The 14,062-nt window shown below is 39.3% G+C and overlaps 2 protein-coding genes across 6 annotated transcripts in view; one reads left to right on the top strand and one right to left on the bottom strand.

Moving 5' to 3' along the window:
• Positions 1 to 14,062, bottom strand: part of LOC146697361 (transmembrane protein 132C) — a 300,988-nt gene that overhangs the window by 99,152 nt on the left and 187,774 nt on the right. The window lies entirely within an intron of this gene.
• Positions 99 to 7,067, top strand: LOC146697363 (uncharacterized). 5 transcript variants are annotated; one of them, XM_085476063.1, is made up of 8 exons: positions 99 to 285; positions 2,189 to 2,431; positions 2,675 to 3,264; positions 3,559 to 3,738; positions 4,107 to 4,247; positions 4,515 to 4,569; positions 4,729 to 4,882; positions 5,967 to 7,067. In XM_085476063.1, exons 3-8 carry the CDS (start codon positions 2,827 to 2,829, stop codon positions 6,112 to 6,114), a joined length of 1,116 nt encoding a protein of 371 aa, XP_085332189.1. In that variant the 5' UTR covers positions 99 to 285; positions 2,189 to 2,431; positions 2,675 to 2,826; the 3' UTR covers positions 6,115 to 7,067. The 5 variants fall into 5 exon arrangements, with proteins under 5 accessions (XP_085332189.1, XP_085332190.1, XP_085332192.1 ...); XM_085476066.1 differs by lacking the exon at positions 99 to 285 and having other exon boundaries at positions 1,837 to 2,431; positions 5,967 to 6,045; positions 6,546 to 7,067; XM_085476064.1 differs by lacking the exon at positions 2,189 to 2,431.

The raw sequence follows: 14,062 nt of genomic DNA, 5'->3' as shown, positions 1-14,062 counted from the left end.
TTTTTTCAACAATAATAATAGGTATTTTTTAAAGGATGTTTTGTACTTACACTCATCCCACTCGCTCTTTTTAAACACTTACTACACTGTTAAAAAAATCCGTAAATTTAGGGGTCCCTTTACCGTGGATTTGCTACGGATTCGCTCCGTTTTGCGAAATACGGAAAGTTTGCTGTTGCGCAAGGCAGAATTTTCTCCCCCAGCCAGAATATTCCGACGCCATTACTTTCAGTGCGGTCAGTGCCTACCTAAATTTCTGCAAGTCACAAGGAAAGTTGGAAACAGGTTGGTTGTGTGGAATGAGAATGAGAATGGAGTGCCACCTTGTTCCCCCTCATACATTAAATTGGTCTCGATAGGCAGTTGGTAGTGGTGTGTATGTGAGTGGACGTTTGCTGCTAGCTGCGTTAGCATTAGCCAGCCGCCTGCGCTTCGTAAGTACGTCAAAAACCATTTTTTCCCTCCCTCTTACATGAAATTTGGTCTCGATAGTCAGTTGGTAGCCGTGTGTGTTTCATGGTAACATTTGAATGTGTGGGTTTTGCGTTATTTTGAAGCGTGGTTTGCCCAACTAAAGTTAACGTTAGCCCATAAGTTGGATGCGCGCGCTTGTGTGTGTGGGTGTGTGTATGTGTGTAAATTAGCCACATGTGTGTATTGTTATAGCTCGCTGTGTTACGTTAGCATGCAACTGAACATGGTAATAATTAAAAGGGGTGATAGTTAAGTAGAATCAGATTTCATTGCAGAAAACATTGCAGCCCAAAGAGAGTGGCCCATGCAGCCCAACGCAGATTACTTATTTGAAGGTACCTGAAAAGTGAATATGCTTCACTGTGCTGATATAAATTTATTGTTTTCATATTGATTCTGTTCTGATTCTGGCTATCCGTCAATTGGCAAATTCAATCTCTTAAAAATGTTGACTTGTAACATTTGTGGCTTTAACGCTCGGTCTTCGACTGATTACTTGAAACACTGCCGAACACACAGAAATAATAATAATGTATCTTTTTTATGTGGCCATAGGGATTGCAGAAGGAAGTTTAACACATACAGTAGCCTTGCTGTGCATATGTCACGAGCTCATGTAGACAGAAGGAGCACACAAACATGGAACCGTAATGTGTCTGTACAGTTAAGGTGCTTGTTTAATTTTTGCAGCAGTGAATATGATGATCTTAAAACTTTAAAGTGTCATTTGAGTGGTCACATAGATGAGGGTTTGACTGTAACGTGTCCCTTTGATGGATGTTCTAAGACATTCAATGTAAAGTCATCCTTTTTAACGCATATTTCCAGATACCATAAAGGGTGGGATGTTACCAAGATAGCCCCAGTTCATATATGTGAACCAACAGAACGGTCTTTCCAAGGTGAAGGATCACATGTAGAACCTGAAGAACCTGAAAGTTTTAACATTGATGCAGAACAAAGTGATAATTTCTGCAGTGATCAAGTGAAAGACAACTTCACAGAGAGTCTTGCTCAGTTTTACTTGGGTTTACAGGCAAAATATTTGGTTCCAGCCTCCACAATAACAGAAATAGCAAATGAAATGAGAACTATAAGTGATATTCAACAGGAATATACTGTGGATGCACTAGCCTGTGAACTGGGGCAGTATGGTGTTCCAAGGGAGACTGTAACATCTCTTGGGAATAGTATATACGAGCAGAGCCCTATGCACAAGGCATTACATTCTTATTTTAAAAGGTGCATTAGGGCAAGTAAGAACTTCATAAATGTAACCAAGTCTCTGGCTGAACGGCACAAGTTGCTTCAGGCTTATCAGTCTTGTGGTACCTTGTTTCGTTCCCAGGTTCATGCCTCAGACTCAACACGGTTCTATCCAGAGCTCTATGACCAGAACATAAAGACAGTGGTTGGAGAATTTGATTTGAACTCAAGTAACTCAGTTGTCACAGAGAGTGTGCAGGTTAAAGGCACTACATATGCAAATGGAATGCTGGTCTTACTGAGCTACGCAAAAGGACTACTGCAGTTAGGACAAATAGCAAGCATTTTTGTAAAAAATGAAACTACTGTCCTACTTTTGCTTCGAGGGAAAACTGCCAGCTGGATACCTGATCTTGGACTCTATGAACTTGATGAAAATGCTTCTGACCTGTTCAGTTGCCATGATTTGAACAAACTTGATGATTATCATCCACTTTATTCTTACCAGAGAGGTACTCGGTGGCTCATTCCTCTTAAACACACACCAACATGGAACTTGTGAAAAACTATGTCAAGAAAGCAATGCCATCGCTCAGTAGCGATCAGATGGATACACTCATGGCTAAACTGGAGGAATTAGGAGTTCTCTCTGTAGATGACCTGAGCCTTGTGGACCCGGAGGACATTAAAGACACTCTGCCATTCATTCAGTGCAAAAGATTCGTCAGAGCTGTCAAAGCATTGGAAGCAGGTGAGTTTTTGCCCCTCTGTTTTAATGCAAGTTTTCTGAAACTACAAAGGTTTATTCCAAAAATGCAAAAAAAAGTTGCCATCAGCTGTACATGGCAATAATTACTCTATAATTGGTTTTCATAATTAGGGCCATTTGTATTCCTGGTTGACCCAAACTGGACATTGAGGACCAATGTATTAATTGATTTGCAACAATTGTGATGTGTTTAATTTATGGAGATGTTTGTCATGTCATCCATAGATTCACAAACTCCACCGCAGTTCACCCGGCCTGGCCCCTCATCAACACCTGAACCACAGAGGTTTCAGCTGCCCTGAACACCACCTGAGACAGCCGACTCCCCATCCCAAGACACATATTCTGTACCATGGCACAAATTTCCCTCAAAAGTCATGGATGAGTTGCGTGAAAAAAAGTACATAATGGGGAAAGACAGACGAGAGATGGTTCGGATCGTCGCTGAAGATTACCTCCATAAACACCCAGAAAGACCTGGTAGACAAAAGCTGAGGGAACTCGCCAGTATGATTGTAGGACAATATCCTGCCTCCTTCAAGCTGACAGAGCCGTTTGGAAACAAACCTTTTGCAAAAGATGGTTCTGAAACTCTCTTTCGTCAGCTGGAACACAGAATTGAAAATATGAAGAGGCCACAAAGCTCACTGAAGAGGCAAGCAGGGGGTGAAAATTCAACAAAGAAAAGGCCCAGGAATTCAGATCTGTATGGATGTGTGGCGTGGGATCCAATCATTGAGGGGGCCGTGTGTAGAGAAGACCTGCTGTCTAAACGAGATGAGTTGAAACGTGCCTTTCAAACCCAGGATCTTCAGGTGGGTCTGCAATCATCCATTACAGATACAGAAAGCTTTATTAATCCTCGAAGGGCAATTCGGTTCCTACAGTCCACCATCTAGACATACAACCATTCACACAGCAATAGTATATAGCAGGAGTAATGCGATAAGGTCTGGGTCCAAGTACAATTTAGGACACACTGTGAAATTGTAGATCGTCTGTAGATCACTATGCCCATAGTCAATTGAAATTGATACCCTGTTTTATTATTTTAATTGGTTAGTTTGACTAACTGTTCGACTGTTTGTCTAACTGCCTCATATCTTTAGGAGTCATCTGTTCGAAAATTGATGACTGAAACATATCCCATTCAGCGTGAAATCCTCAACGATGATGATACCACTATTGCCGTTGTAAAGGACGAGTGGCCGTTCCTGTTTGAAGTTCCTCACCTGTTTGATCATGCATCTAAACTCCTTGGCTTCTCTGTACAAAACAAGCTGGCACAGGTGTGTTGTTATTGTTATTATTATGATTGTGCTGTGCTGCTCCATATGGAGAGAATTTTGTCTTTATTAATCAATCAGAAAAAGATTTGCAACCAAAAAGAGAGTTGAGACCAAAAAAGATAAACTGGCAACCAATCAAATAGAATAACTTGGATGAACAATCAAATGGAATAGATTTGAGACCAAAAATCAGGAAGTGACAACCAAAAAAGCAGGACATTTGAGATCAAAACAGAACAGGTTGCAAATGAAAATGAAATAATTCATTTTTATTTTTATTTTTTTCAAAATTCTCTCCATAGCTCCAAACGAAAATGAGTGTTAGTCTTATGTACTTGTACAAAATTAACACCTTGAACCTTGAACAGGAACTTTCCAAAAAAGAAAAGGGGATCAATGACTTCCTTGACTCCAAAGGGATGAAGATGGGCGAAGGTCCAATACAGCTCATCTGTGGCATTTCAAAATACTTCAAGGAACACTCTTATAAACTCTTCCACAAAAAAGAGGTAGATGTTGTAGATTTTAAACTGTGTGCAAGATAATTATTTGCATCCAGTGGTGAACCAAGTAACCAACCACAGTAGGAAGTATAGATTCCCCTAATTGTGCTGCTGATATTCTCTATAAACTCTCTATCTATAAACTATTTACATTAATGTTTGTGCATAATGGCTACCTCTGTCTGATGAAGACACTAGCAGATAGTCAATTTGCCAGCAGGTTTGTGTGCACTGGAAACATTAATTCATGTATCATGTCTGTCACCAAAACAGATCTCTGCAGATCCTGAAGTCGAACTCCCAGTGACCCCATGCATCCTAATCAGAGGTTTGTAGTTAAATCTTTTTTTGTATCCCAGCAAGCTGTTGTTAGCTGTTGTTATAAGCTGTTGTTGTGTCATATTTATTAAAGAAATGTTTTGCTTGCCTTAAAATATAGGATTTTTTTTTTTTTGTAAATGGTACATGGTTTTTATCTGTGTTTAAGGTGACCAGCAATTCAAGATTGCTGTTGATGGGTTACTTGTCAATGACCACATCACCTCTCCCATTGTGGCCTTGAGCTACGTCTTCTCCATGTTTTATGTCTGCAACGTCCAATACCCACCGGAGATGGCTTTTACTCTCGAATTCATGCAAAGGTAAGCACTCATTGTTTGGAAATACTTTGTAAATGTGACTTTGCCGTGCCTTTCTGCACCTGACCTGCTTTTTGTCAATCTACACTAAACCCGTTTGTTTGAGATGTACAAGCTCAAAATGTGTCGTCACATGCTGTGAGCTTTTAGATCAGCTGTTATTGGCTTATGATCCCCCTGAATATGGATTTGTTCAGAGATTTTGTAGCTCCCTGTTGAAGACTATTGTTGGAATAAATGTGTCATATCTTTTTAAAGGGCAGGTAACAGGCTTTTTGCTTTAAATAGTGTCCTAAGTCAATCAATAACAAAACAAACATAACATGATTCTAGTTGGGAAATGGAGCAAAAACATATTTTTCTCAGAATGGATTGTTGACACAAAATTCGTTTGAGCTATCTCTTTAAAACCATTAGCACCTGAGACCAGGTTATGTCAGTGGTGGTCAAACCTTTTCATGTCAAAGACACACAAACTGAAATTTATTTGGCTGCAGACCCCAAACTCAAAATATGTTGTTCCAGGGACCCCCCCGAAGGAAAGACTAAACATATTAATTTAAAAAATACTACATAGTGGATTCATGCCCAAATGTTAATACTTGTACTGATGTGTAACGTGCACTGAATGTCACAGTTTCTCCACTCCATGTTTGAATAACCCCCAGGACAGTCCGTGTTCAAATGTGCTGTTACACCTTTTGATAGGACAATGTCAACTGTGTTTTCTATCCCCTTCTGTGTTCTGTGCATTTATAATATCCCTGCATACACATTGAGGATGCATGCTGTCATGTGTTGGTGATAAGCAGACTTCTCGCCCTTGCAAACATTTCTGTATATGCGCAGTGTGAATGCATGTGTCTTGAAAAGACAAAGGAAGAGATAAGCTTAGCCACTGGCACCAGCACCACAACAACATTGGGTTCTAGACAGATGGTCAACTAGAATGATAGAGAGGTTCACACATAGGGGCATATTGAAGAAAACAAATGTAGGATTTTATTGAACTGCTCCACTCCTGTCAAGCCACACTACATGTGCAAACTTTGTCTGCATATCACTATTGTTTTTTTTTTTTCCTCAGAGTTTTCTTTGGGGTCAATCCTGAGCGAGGCTCCAAGGCAGAGAAGAAGGGGAAGAAACGGCACTTCATTCCTCCACAGGTGTGCAAGCTGGTTTCTCAGCTGAAGGAATTTGAATGCAAGCAGAAGGAATCTGAATGGGCCATTTGAGTTGTTCTCAGAGCTCAGAAAATACCTTTTTGGACTGAATGTACACACACACACACACACACACACACAAAGGCGAATCCAAAAACATGGGGCTTGGGAGTAGAAATACAGATTTTTACAGTATTAGGTGAGTTCAGATGTTTTAACTAGATGCCCACAACACACATGCTGCAGTTTCAAATCCCCCATGTTAAGGGGGAGGGAAGGTGGGCGATATTTGTCATTCCAGTTAAGCTTTTCCTGTCATTGTGGAGTTGGAGGTGTAAGTTTTAATTTTTTTTTAGTTTTAAGTTGTTTTAAGAGTTTTAAAAATCTCTTTATGGCATGTTGCACAGTCATCCTTCTAAGGTCATGGTTGTTATTGCTGCACTGATGTTTTATAGAAAAGTTGTATAATGTAATACTTCTAATGTTCTATTTGTTTTTTGTAGAAAGGTCAGCCACTGGTTGCAGAGCTCTGCCTGTCGGTGTGATATGTGGAGTTGGAGGTGTAGGTTTCTGCATCCTCCTGGAGGGGGCTCCTCATTTTGCACTGACAGGTGAGACAGCAACAGCAATGCTGGCAGTTTTATTGTCTTATTTTGTCATTGTATTTAACAAATTAATTTGTTATTAATGCCTGTCAGCCTGTGGATGCTAAAAAGTTGCTAGATTTGGCATCTCCCTGTTAAAGGACATGGCTGTACTTCTTTGAGAGAACAGCTGGTTTATGTATGTAAAATTTATCTGAATGTGAAGGTGATGTTCTGAATGTTTTAATGGTTGTAATGTAAATATTGCAAATCATTCACCACAAAAAGTGAAATCACTTTAAAGCACTGGCAGCTGTTAAAGGAAATAAATAATTGCTGTGATTCTACATTTGTGCTTTATTGATGGTAAACGGTATAGAGAATGGTACAGAATTAAACATTTTAGGATGACTGAAGTGTCCGTAAATGGTATGGATTGAGTACTTAAATAATACAGAATATTCCATTTTAGGTTTGATGGAACTGTCCGTAAATGGTAAAGAAAAAGTCAGGTAAATCTACGGAAATATCTGTTATAGGGTTTACGGAATTGTCTGTGCAATAACTCCGAAATTTATGGAAAATACGGAATTTTCCATTTTAGGTTTGACGGAAATGTCCGTCAATGGTACAGAAAAACTCGGGTAAATCTACAGAAATATCCGTTTTAAGGTTTACGGAAGTGCCCGTACAATAACGGAAAAAGTGCTGGTAATTAATTACCAGCACTTTTTCCGTTTTATAACGGAATTTTTTTTAACAATGTAGATAGAGAAAGCAAAATGAAGAGAGTTTGACTGACTATTCCAGTTTTTTGTCTTACAGTGTTCGTTGTATACATTTCTATATATTTCTATATATTTCCATCCTTGCCAATTTGTGGTACTGCAGATACCTCCATGATTTTATCCCTGGTGAAGTTATGTTTCTCAGTATTATTTCTATCTTGTACAATTTTCCTCTCGCTCTGTCTTCCTCTCACAGCCGCTATGCCAGCTATATCCTTTTCTGATTGCACATAGGCCCTTTTTCTGACATATACAGGCCCCCTGTCAAGCACTTGGACCCATACATACAGACCTATGCTACGTCTTATTCTTGTTTGCCCTTTCTTACTCACAGCTACCCCCTATCAGGACAACCAAATAGTGCCCTGTTTTTCTAACATACACAGATGAACACGCTTGCTTGAATATTGTCTGTTTTTATCATTTACCAATTTTTTAAGCTATTCATACTACCTCCCTCTTTCCTTATTTTAACCACAGTGACACACTCTCTCTTTCCATCACATACGGGACAAACACAGACCCCCAACCCAGATCTTCACCAATGTGCAACATGCAAATGCTTTTAAGAGAAGCCCAGCAAAGGGACAACAGTGTGTGTCTACACCTGTGTATGAATGTGTTTGCATACTTAAATCGCCTCTGAGGCATAATGTTTTGTCTTTTTTACTTTTTCTGGTTTTTTTAAATGAATTTAATGCTTTTCTTTCGGGCACATAACAGAGAGAGCTTTCTAAATCATGTTAGATTCTACTTATAATTACTCACATTTTCAGATCAAATGTTTCTTTTGCCATATTAGTCAGCTCAGTCTTGGTATTTGGTTTACTCGCCTGTGTAATTAATTATATGCAATAAACTACATCATTGTGCATTGAATAAAAGAACAAGAATCACAAAACAACTCTCTAAATACGCAGTCTTTTTAATCATTCTAATGGTTTGCAAATTTTTATTTGGTAAATAAACAGTGTATTTTATCTACCTTTGCTACTACAAGATGGCAATGAGTGATTGCAGGCCCATCACAATATAAGAAGTACCGTGGCTGTTTCTGCGATTGTGCGATGGCAATACTGAATAATTTACAGTGTCTACCACTACTTTGCACTTTGTTGCATTTTAAAGTTTCAAATACATGAAAGCCTCTGAGAGAAAGAGGAAAAATAGAAGAGAATTGGTGAGTCAGAGAAGACAAGAGGAAAATGAGAGAAACATAAAGAGATGAAAAACAGCAAGAGATACAGTGGGGCAAAAAAGTATTTAGTCAGCCACCGATTGTGCAAGTTCCCCCACCTAAAATGATGACAGAGGTCAGTAATTTGCACCAGAGGTACACTTCAACTGTGAGAGACAGAATGTGAAAAAAAAAATCCATGAATCCACATGGTAGGATTTGTAAAGAATTTATTTGTAAATCAGGGTGGAAAATAAGTATTTGGTCAATAACAAAAATACAACTCAATACTTTGTAACATAACCTTTGTTGGCAATAACAGAGGTCAAACGTTTACTATAGGTCTTTACCAGGTTTGCACACACAGTAGCTGGTATTTTGGCCCATTCCTCCATGCAGATCTTCTCGAGAGCAGTGATGTTTTGGGGCTGTCGCCGAGCAACACGGACTTTCAACTCCCGCCACAGATTTTCTATGGGGTTGAGGTCTGGAGACTGGCTAGGCCACTCCAGGACTTTCAAATGCTTCTTACGGAGCCACTCCTTTGTTGCCCGGGCGGTGTGTTTTGGATCATTGTCATGTTGGAAGACCCAGCCTCGTTTCATCTTCAAAGTTCTCACTGATGGAAGGAGGTTTTGGCTCAAAATCTCACGATACATGGCCCCATTCATTCTGTCCTTAACACGGATCAGTCGTCCTGTCCCCTTGGCAGAAAAACAGCCCCATAGCATGATGTTTCCACCCCCATGCTTCACAGTAGGTATGGTGTTCTTGGGATGCAACTCAGTATTCTTCTTCCTCCAAACACGACGAGTTGAGTTTATACCAAGAAGTTCTACTTTGGTTTCATCTGACCACATGACATTCTCCCAATCCTCTGCTGTATCATCCATGTGCTCTCTGGCAAACTTCAGACGGGCCTGGACATGCACTGGCTTCAGCAGCGGAACACGTCTGGCACTGCGGGATTTGATTCCCTGCCGTTGTAGTGTGTTACTGATGGTGACCTTTGTTACTTTGGTCCCAGCTCTCTTCAGGTCATTCACCAGGTCCCCCCGTGTGGTTCTGGGATCTTTGCTCACCGTTCTCATGATCATTTTGACCCCACGGGATGAGATCTTGCGTGGAGCCCCAGATCGAGGGAGATTATCAGTGGTCTTGTACGTCTTCCATTTTCTGATGATTGCTCCCACAGTTGATTTTTTTCACACCAAGCTGCTTGCCTATTGTAGATTCACTCTTCCCAGTCTGGTGCAGGTCTACAATACTTTTCCTGGTGTCCTTCGAAAGCTCTTTGGTCTTGGCCATGGCGGAGTTTGGAGTCTGACTGTTTGAGGCTGTGGACAGGTGTCTTTTATACAGATGATGAGTTCAAACAGGTGCCATTCATACAGGTAACGAGTGGGGGACAGAAAAGCTTCTTACAGAGGACGTTACAGGTCTGTGAGAGCCAGAGATTTTCCTTGTTTGAGGTGACCAAATACTTATTTTCCACCCTAATTTACGAATAAATTCTTTACAAATCCTACCATGTGGATTCATTGATTTTTTTTTCACATTCTGTCTCTCACAGTTGAAGTGTACCTCTGGTGCAAATTACTGACCTCTGTCATCATTTTAAGTGGGGGAACTTGCACAATCGGTGGCTGACTAAATACTTTTTTGCCCCACTGTACAACGGCATGGGGAAGACAGAGAGATGCAAGGCAGACTTAGAAACATACACAGACAAAGTAAACATGATCCAGATCCAAAAGTAGTGAAGGAAACATAAGCAGATTGAGATGCTGAATTTCTGTGACTGTTCTGGTTGTCTAATTGCTGCAAAATAGCAATATATTTATTATTATCTGGATGAAAGGGCTTCTCTGCCCAGTTTTCAGAGTTTTCAGTGAGGCTACTTAGTATTATGGTTTATGTTTCGCCTCTGTCAGTGCGCCCCAGGGTGGCTGTGGCTACAATGTAGCTTGCCATCACCAGTGTGTGAATGTGTGTGTCGATGGGTGGATGACTGGATGTGTAAAGCGCTTTGGGGTCCTTAGGGAGTAGCAAGGCGCTATACAAATACAGGCCATTTACCATTTACCATGTTTCGTTTTCTTTACTTATGCAAATGTAAAGACTGAAAATATTGGACAAAGTCATCTACATGTATGGCAATGAGAGGTTTGCTAAGGCAGGGAGACAGCAAAAAAACATAATGCATTTTCATGAATGCACCATGCAACAGAATAAAACCTATTCCCTAACCTACCCTACTCTAATAGCTTTTTAATTTTAAGTTGATAATTACAGTGTTCTTCCAGCATGTAATCATCGGCTAGTGAGAGTGACCACTAATATTCTGTAAGTTCTTAAGAAAGAACAAATGCAGAGGAGTCTTTGTTTGTGTAATTAAACATTGACAACTCAAGATAAATAACCAAAGTAAAGTAGACAAAAAACACAACCAGAATCATCTAAAACAGCTAAACAATAAAGTCTTTTAAAACAAAATGTGCAGCAAACTTTTTAAGTGCATACATTAACTTTTTATTATTATTACAAATATTTTATTTTTTTCCAACAAGCTCGATTATAAAAAGGCAGACAGAAATCAGCTCACTGTACACTGTGTCGGCTCTGATTTACACTTTATTGGTTCCCATTGCACTTAAATCCCCTTTCCCCAATCTCACACTTACACAGACATAGACAATCACAAACTATCGATCTGTGGGCTATGTGAGTGAAAAATCCGGTGCAAAAGAAGACTGACAGCTGGCAACAAACAAAAGCACACATTTTAAAATCAAAAAGCACAGTCACAGATGTAGTATTAAATGCTGTCGACCTATCCTCCATCCCAACCCGATAACCTCTCTCTTTCTTGCCATTACACACATAGATACACGCTCTAACTTTTCCTCTGTGTCCGTAATCAGATATTGATTTAATGCAGCACCAGATATCACATCCATCTCTGCCTTTCTCTATTTTCTCTGATATTTTTGTGCTTTCGTGATATCTGTCCAGTGTCATGGAGACACGCCTTTTGAGATAAGGCCTTGTTGACCCAACCAAGAAACAGATAAAAATGTCTTTGTTTAATTTATTTGTTTCGGAGAAAAAAGTTAATGCAGGTCAGGATGAGAGAGGATCCAGACTGCTGCACCTGCAGACTTTTAACCTGATATTACTGATTCAGTGTATTGTGTTTTGATATGACACCTCTTTCTTTTCATTTAACCCACATTAAGAGGACATGGGTTGTGTGTACTTTGTGGCAGTTTAGCATTTTTGTTTGACTCCTCGGTGATCAACAAAAAATATTAAATGTTAATAAGATAGCATGTACTTTATTTAAAACTCTTTAGGGATTCCATCTTGCTCACTCGACAGAAAAGCACACCTGCTATTTATTTTAGAAACAAACAAGAAAATAGATTTTGTTTTTAGCACAGTGGCGGGTGTTATAAAAAAAACTAACCATAAGGAAAGCCAGGAGGGTTTTAAGTAATCGCTAGCTTGTGGCTTGAATAGCACTCTGCTCCCACTGTGAATTTTAACCGTGGCATATGCAAAATAGCCTTGCAAAAAGTCTTGAAATTATTTTGTCTGCAATAGCACTAAACGCCTACAGAATTTTAGTGGATTTCCCACAGTTTAATTTCCTGTTGTGTCTATCTATAAGCCTTCGTGAACTCTGGAAAACAAATATATGCCAATCCCTCTGTGGAGGAATCTAATTTATTTTAGATGTGGGGAGTGTTGTAAAGAGATCAATTAGTCTAGCTGATATTTGTGCTATAAAAAAAAAAACTAAACAGAAAGAAAATAGGGGTGGTGAGAATAAAGGAGAGAGAATGAACTAAGACATGTCAACCTAACAAGCAGTACAAGGGAGAAAAGCAGGAAAGAAAATCTATGTGCATGGAAAATAGTTATGAAAACATTTGACAACAATAGTACAAGAAAGTACCTGATATATTTTGCTTGGTTTAGTGTCCTGAATGCTCTGCAGCTTTCAGCTGTGCTATGCTTCAACTGTGACAAGAAAAATTCACTGCACACCTGAATATTCTTATTAGCGTGGAAATGTAGAGCAGACAACAGAAAGAAAAAGGTTCAGAGAATTAAGACACTTACGACCTGGGAATGAATGACAATAAGCAAGAATCAGTGACAAAGTTACATTGGGATCCATTAGTGGTTAATGATCAATATTATTTAAATGTATATTATGCATATGATGTATCTAAGTGATTTATTTTATTACTATCGTGTTTATTTAGTGTATGTCTTGTTTGCTGTTGTATAACAACACCAGTTCCTTGAAACTGCCTGAAAACAGCATAAAGGCTTATCTTAAAGCCACTTTGTGAAAGCTTGATGGTGCATATAAAAGATAAGACACTGATATTTATCAACAGTCCACAATCTTAAAAGCAAGAAAAAATGGACAAAGGTGAAGAGGATAAAATATTCTCTCACATTCTGAACACACACACAGAGTGTATTTTATACATTTGTGCAAAATGAAATGAAGCGATAGCACGGATTTCTGCATGTGTACAGGCATTCACGTTTGAGGGAACGCCTCTGTTTTTATTGCACTAAATGTGTCTTCTTTGTGTTACACAGTGATGCGTAAAATCTATGAAGTCTCTACAGTGAACTAATTGTCATTGTTTTTTTATTGTACCGTTTTCATTGTTTTGGTCTCAGAAAGGAAAATGACTCAATCGCTGGCTTTTTACAGTATGATGGATTTCTGCACGCCCACACACACACACACACACACACACACACACTTGCCGTGCTCAAATGTACGCATACACACTCTGACAGAGACTCCAAAAGAGAAAAAGAGAAAGAATGAATTATTAATCACGCCGCCTAATTATGGTGTGTGGCCCTGAGAGAGATATGATCCTGGGGAAATCACATCTAACAGTCATTTATCACAACAAATAGAGTGAAAAACACTGGTTAGAGGAGAAGAGAGAGCAGACGAAACTAGAGAGAAGAAGAGAGAGCAAGAGCAGAGCAAAGAAGGCCAACTGTGCTATCAGATTCTACTATTAAAATATGCTAAGGAGATGCAAGGATAGGGAGGCAAGAGGAAGGGTAAAAGGAGAGTCTAAAATACTAAATTAGGAGATGCTCAAGGGAAACTAAAGTCCATAACAGCGTCAAAACGGGGTTTACATCACAACAAATTTCATTTTCCAAAACAAGGATTAAATATATAAATGGAATGAAAAAGAAAAGAGTACAGGTTCATATTGAGTAACCTGCGCAACAACTTAGTCAAGCAGTTCTTCTTTTTACTCATTGGATTTCCTGCTTTTATTGTAAGTAGAAGAGTGAGAGATTTTTTTCCTCCCAGACTGTATGACTTGATATTTAGCCTTGCGTATATTTGGCCACTAATAATATACACAGGGGCATCTGAGCTGTGCCATGGCATGGCATGGTGGACTAGGCTG

The sequence above is a fragment of the Copadichromis virginalis genome, linkage group LG12 (assembly GCF_057382275.1).
Source record: "Copadichromis virginalis isolate Kocher_CV1m ecotype Utaka linkage group LG12, C_Virginalis_male_GT1.1, whole genome shotgun sequence".
Taxonomy (NCBI): Eukaryota; Metazoa; Chordata; class Actinopteri; order Cichliformes; family Cichlidae; genus Copadichromis; species Copadichromis virginalis.
This window is presented reverse-complemented; position numbering and strand designations above follow the sequence as displayed.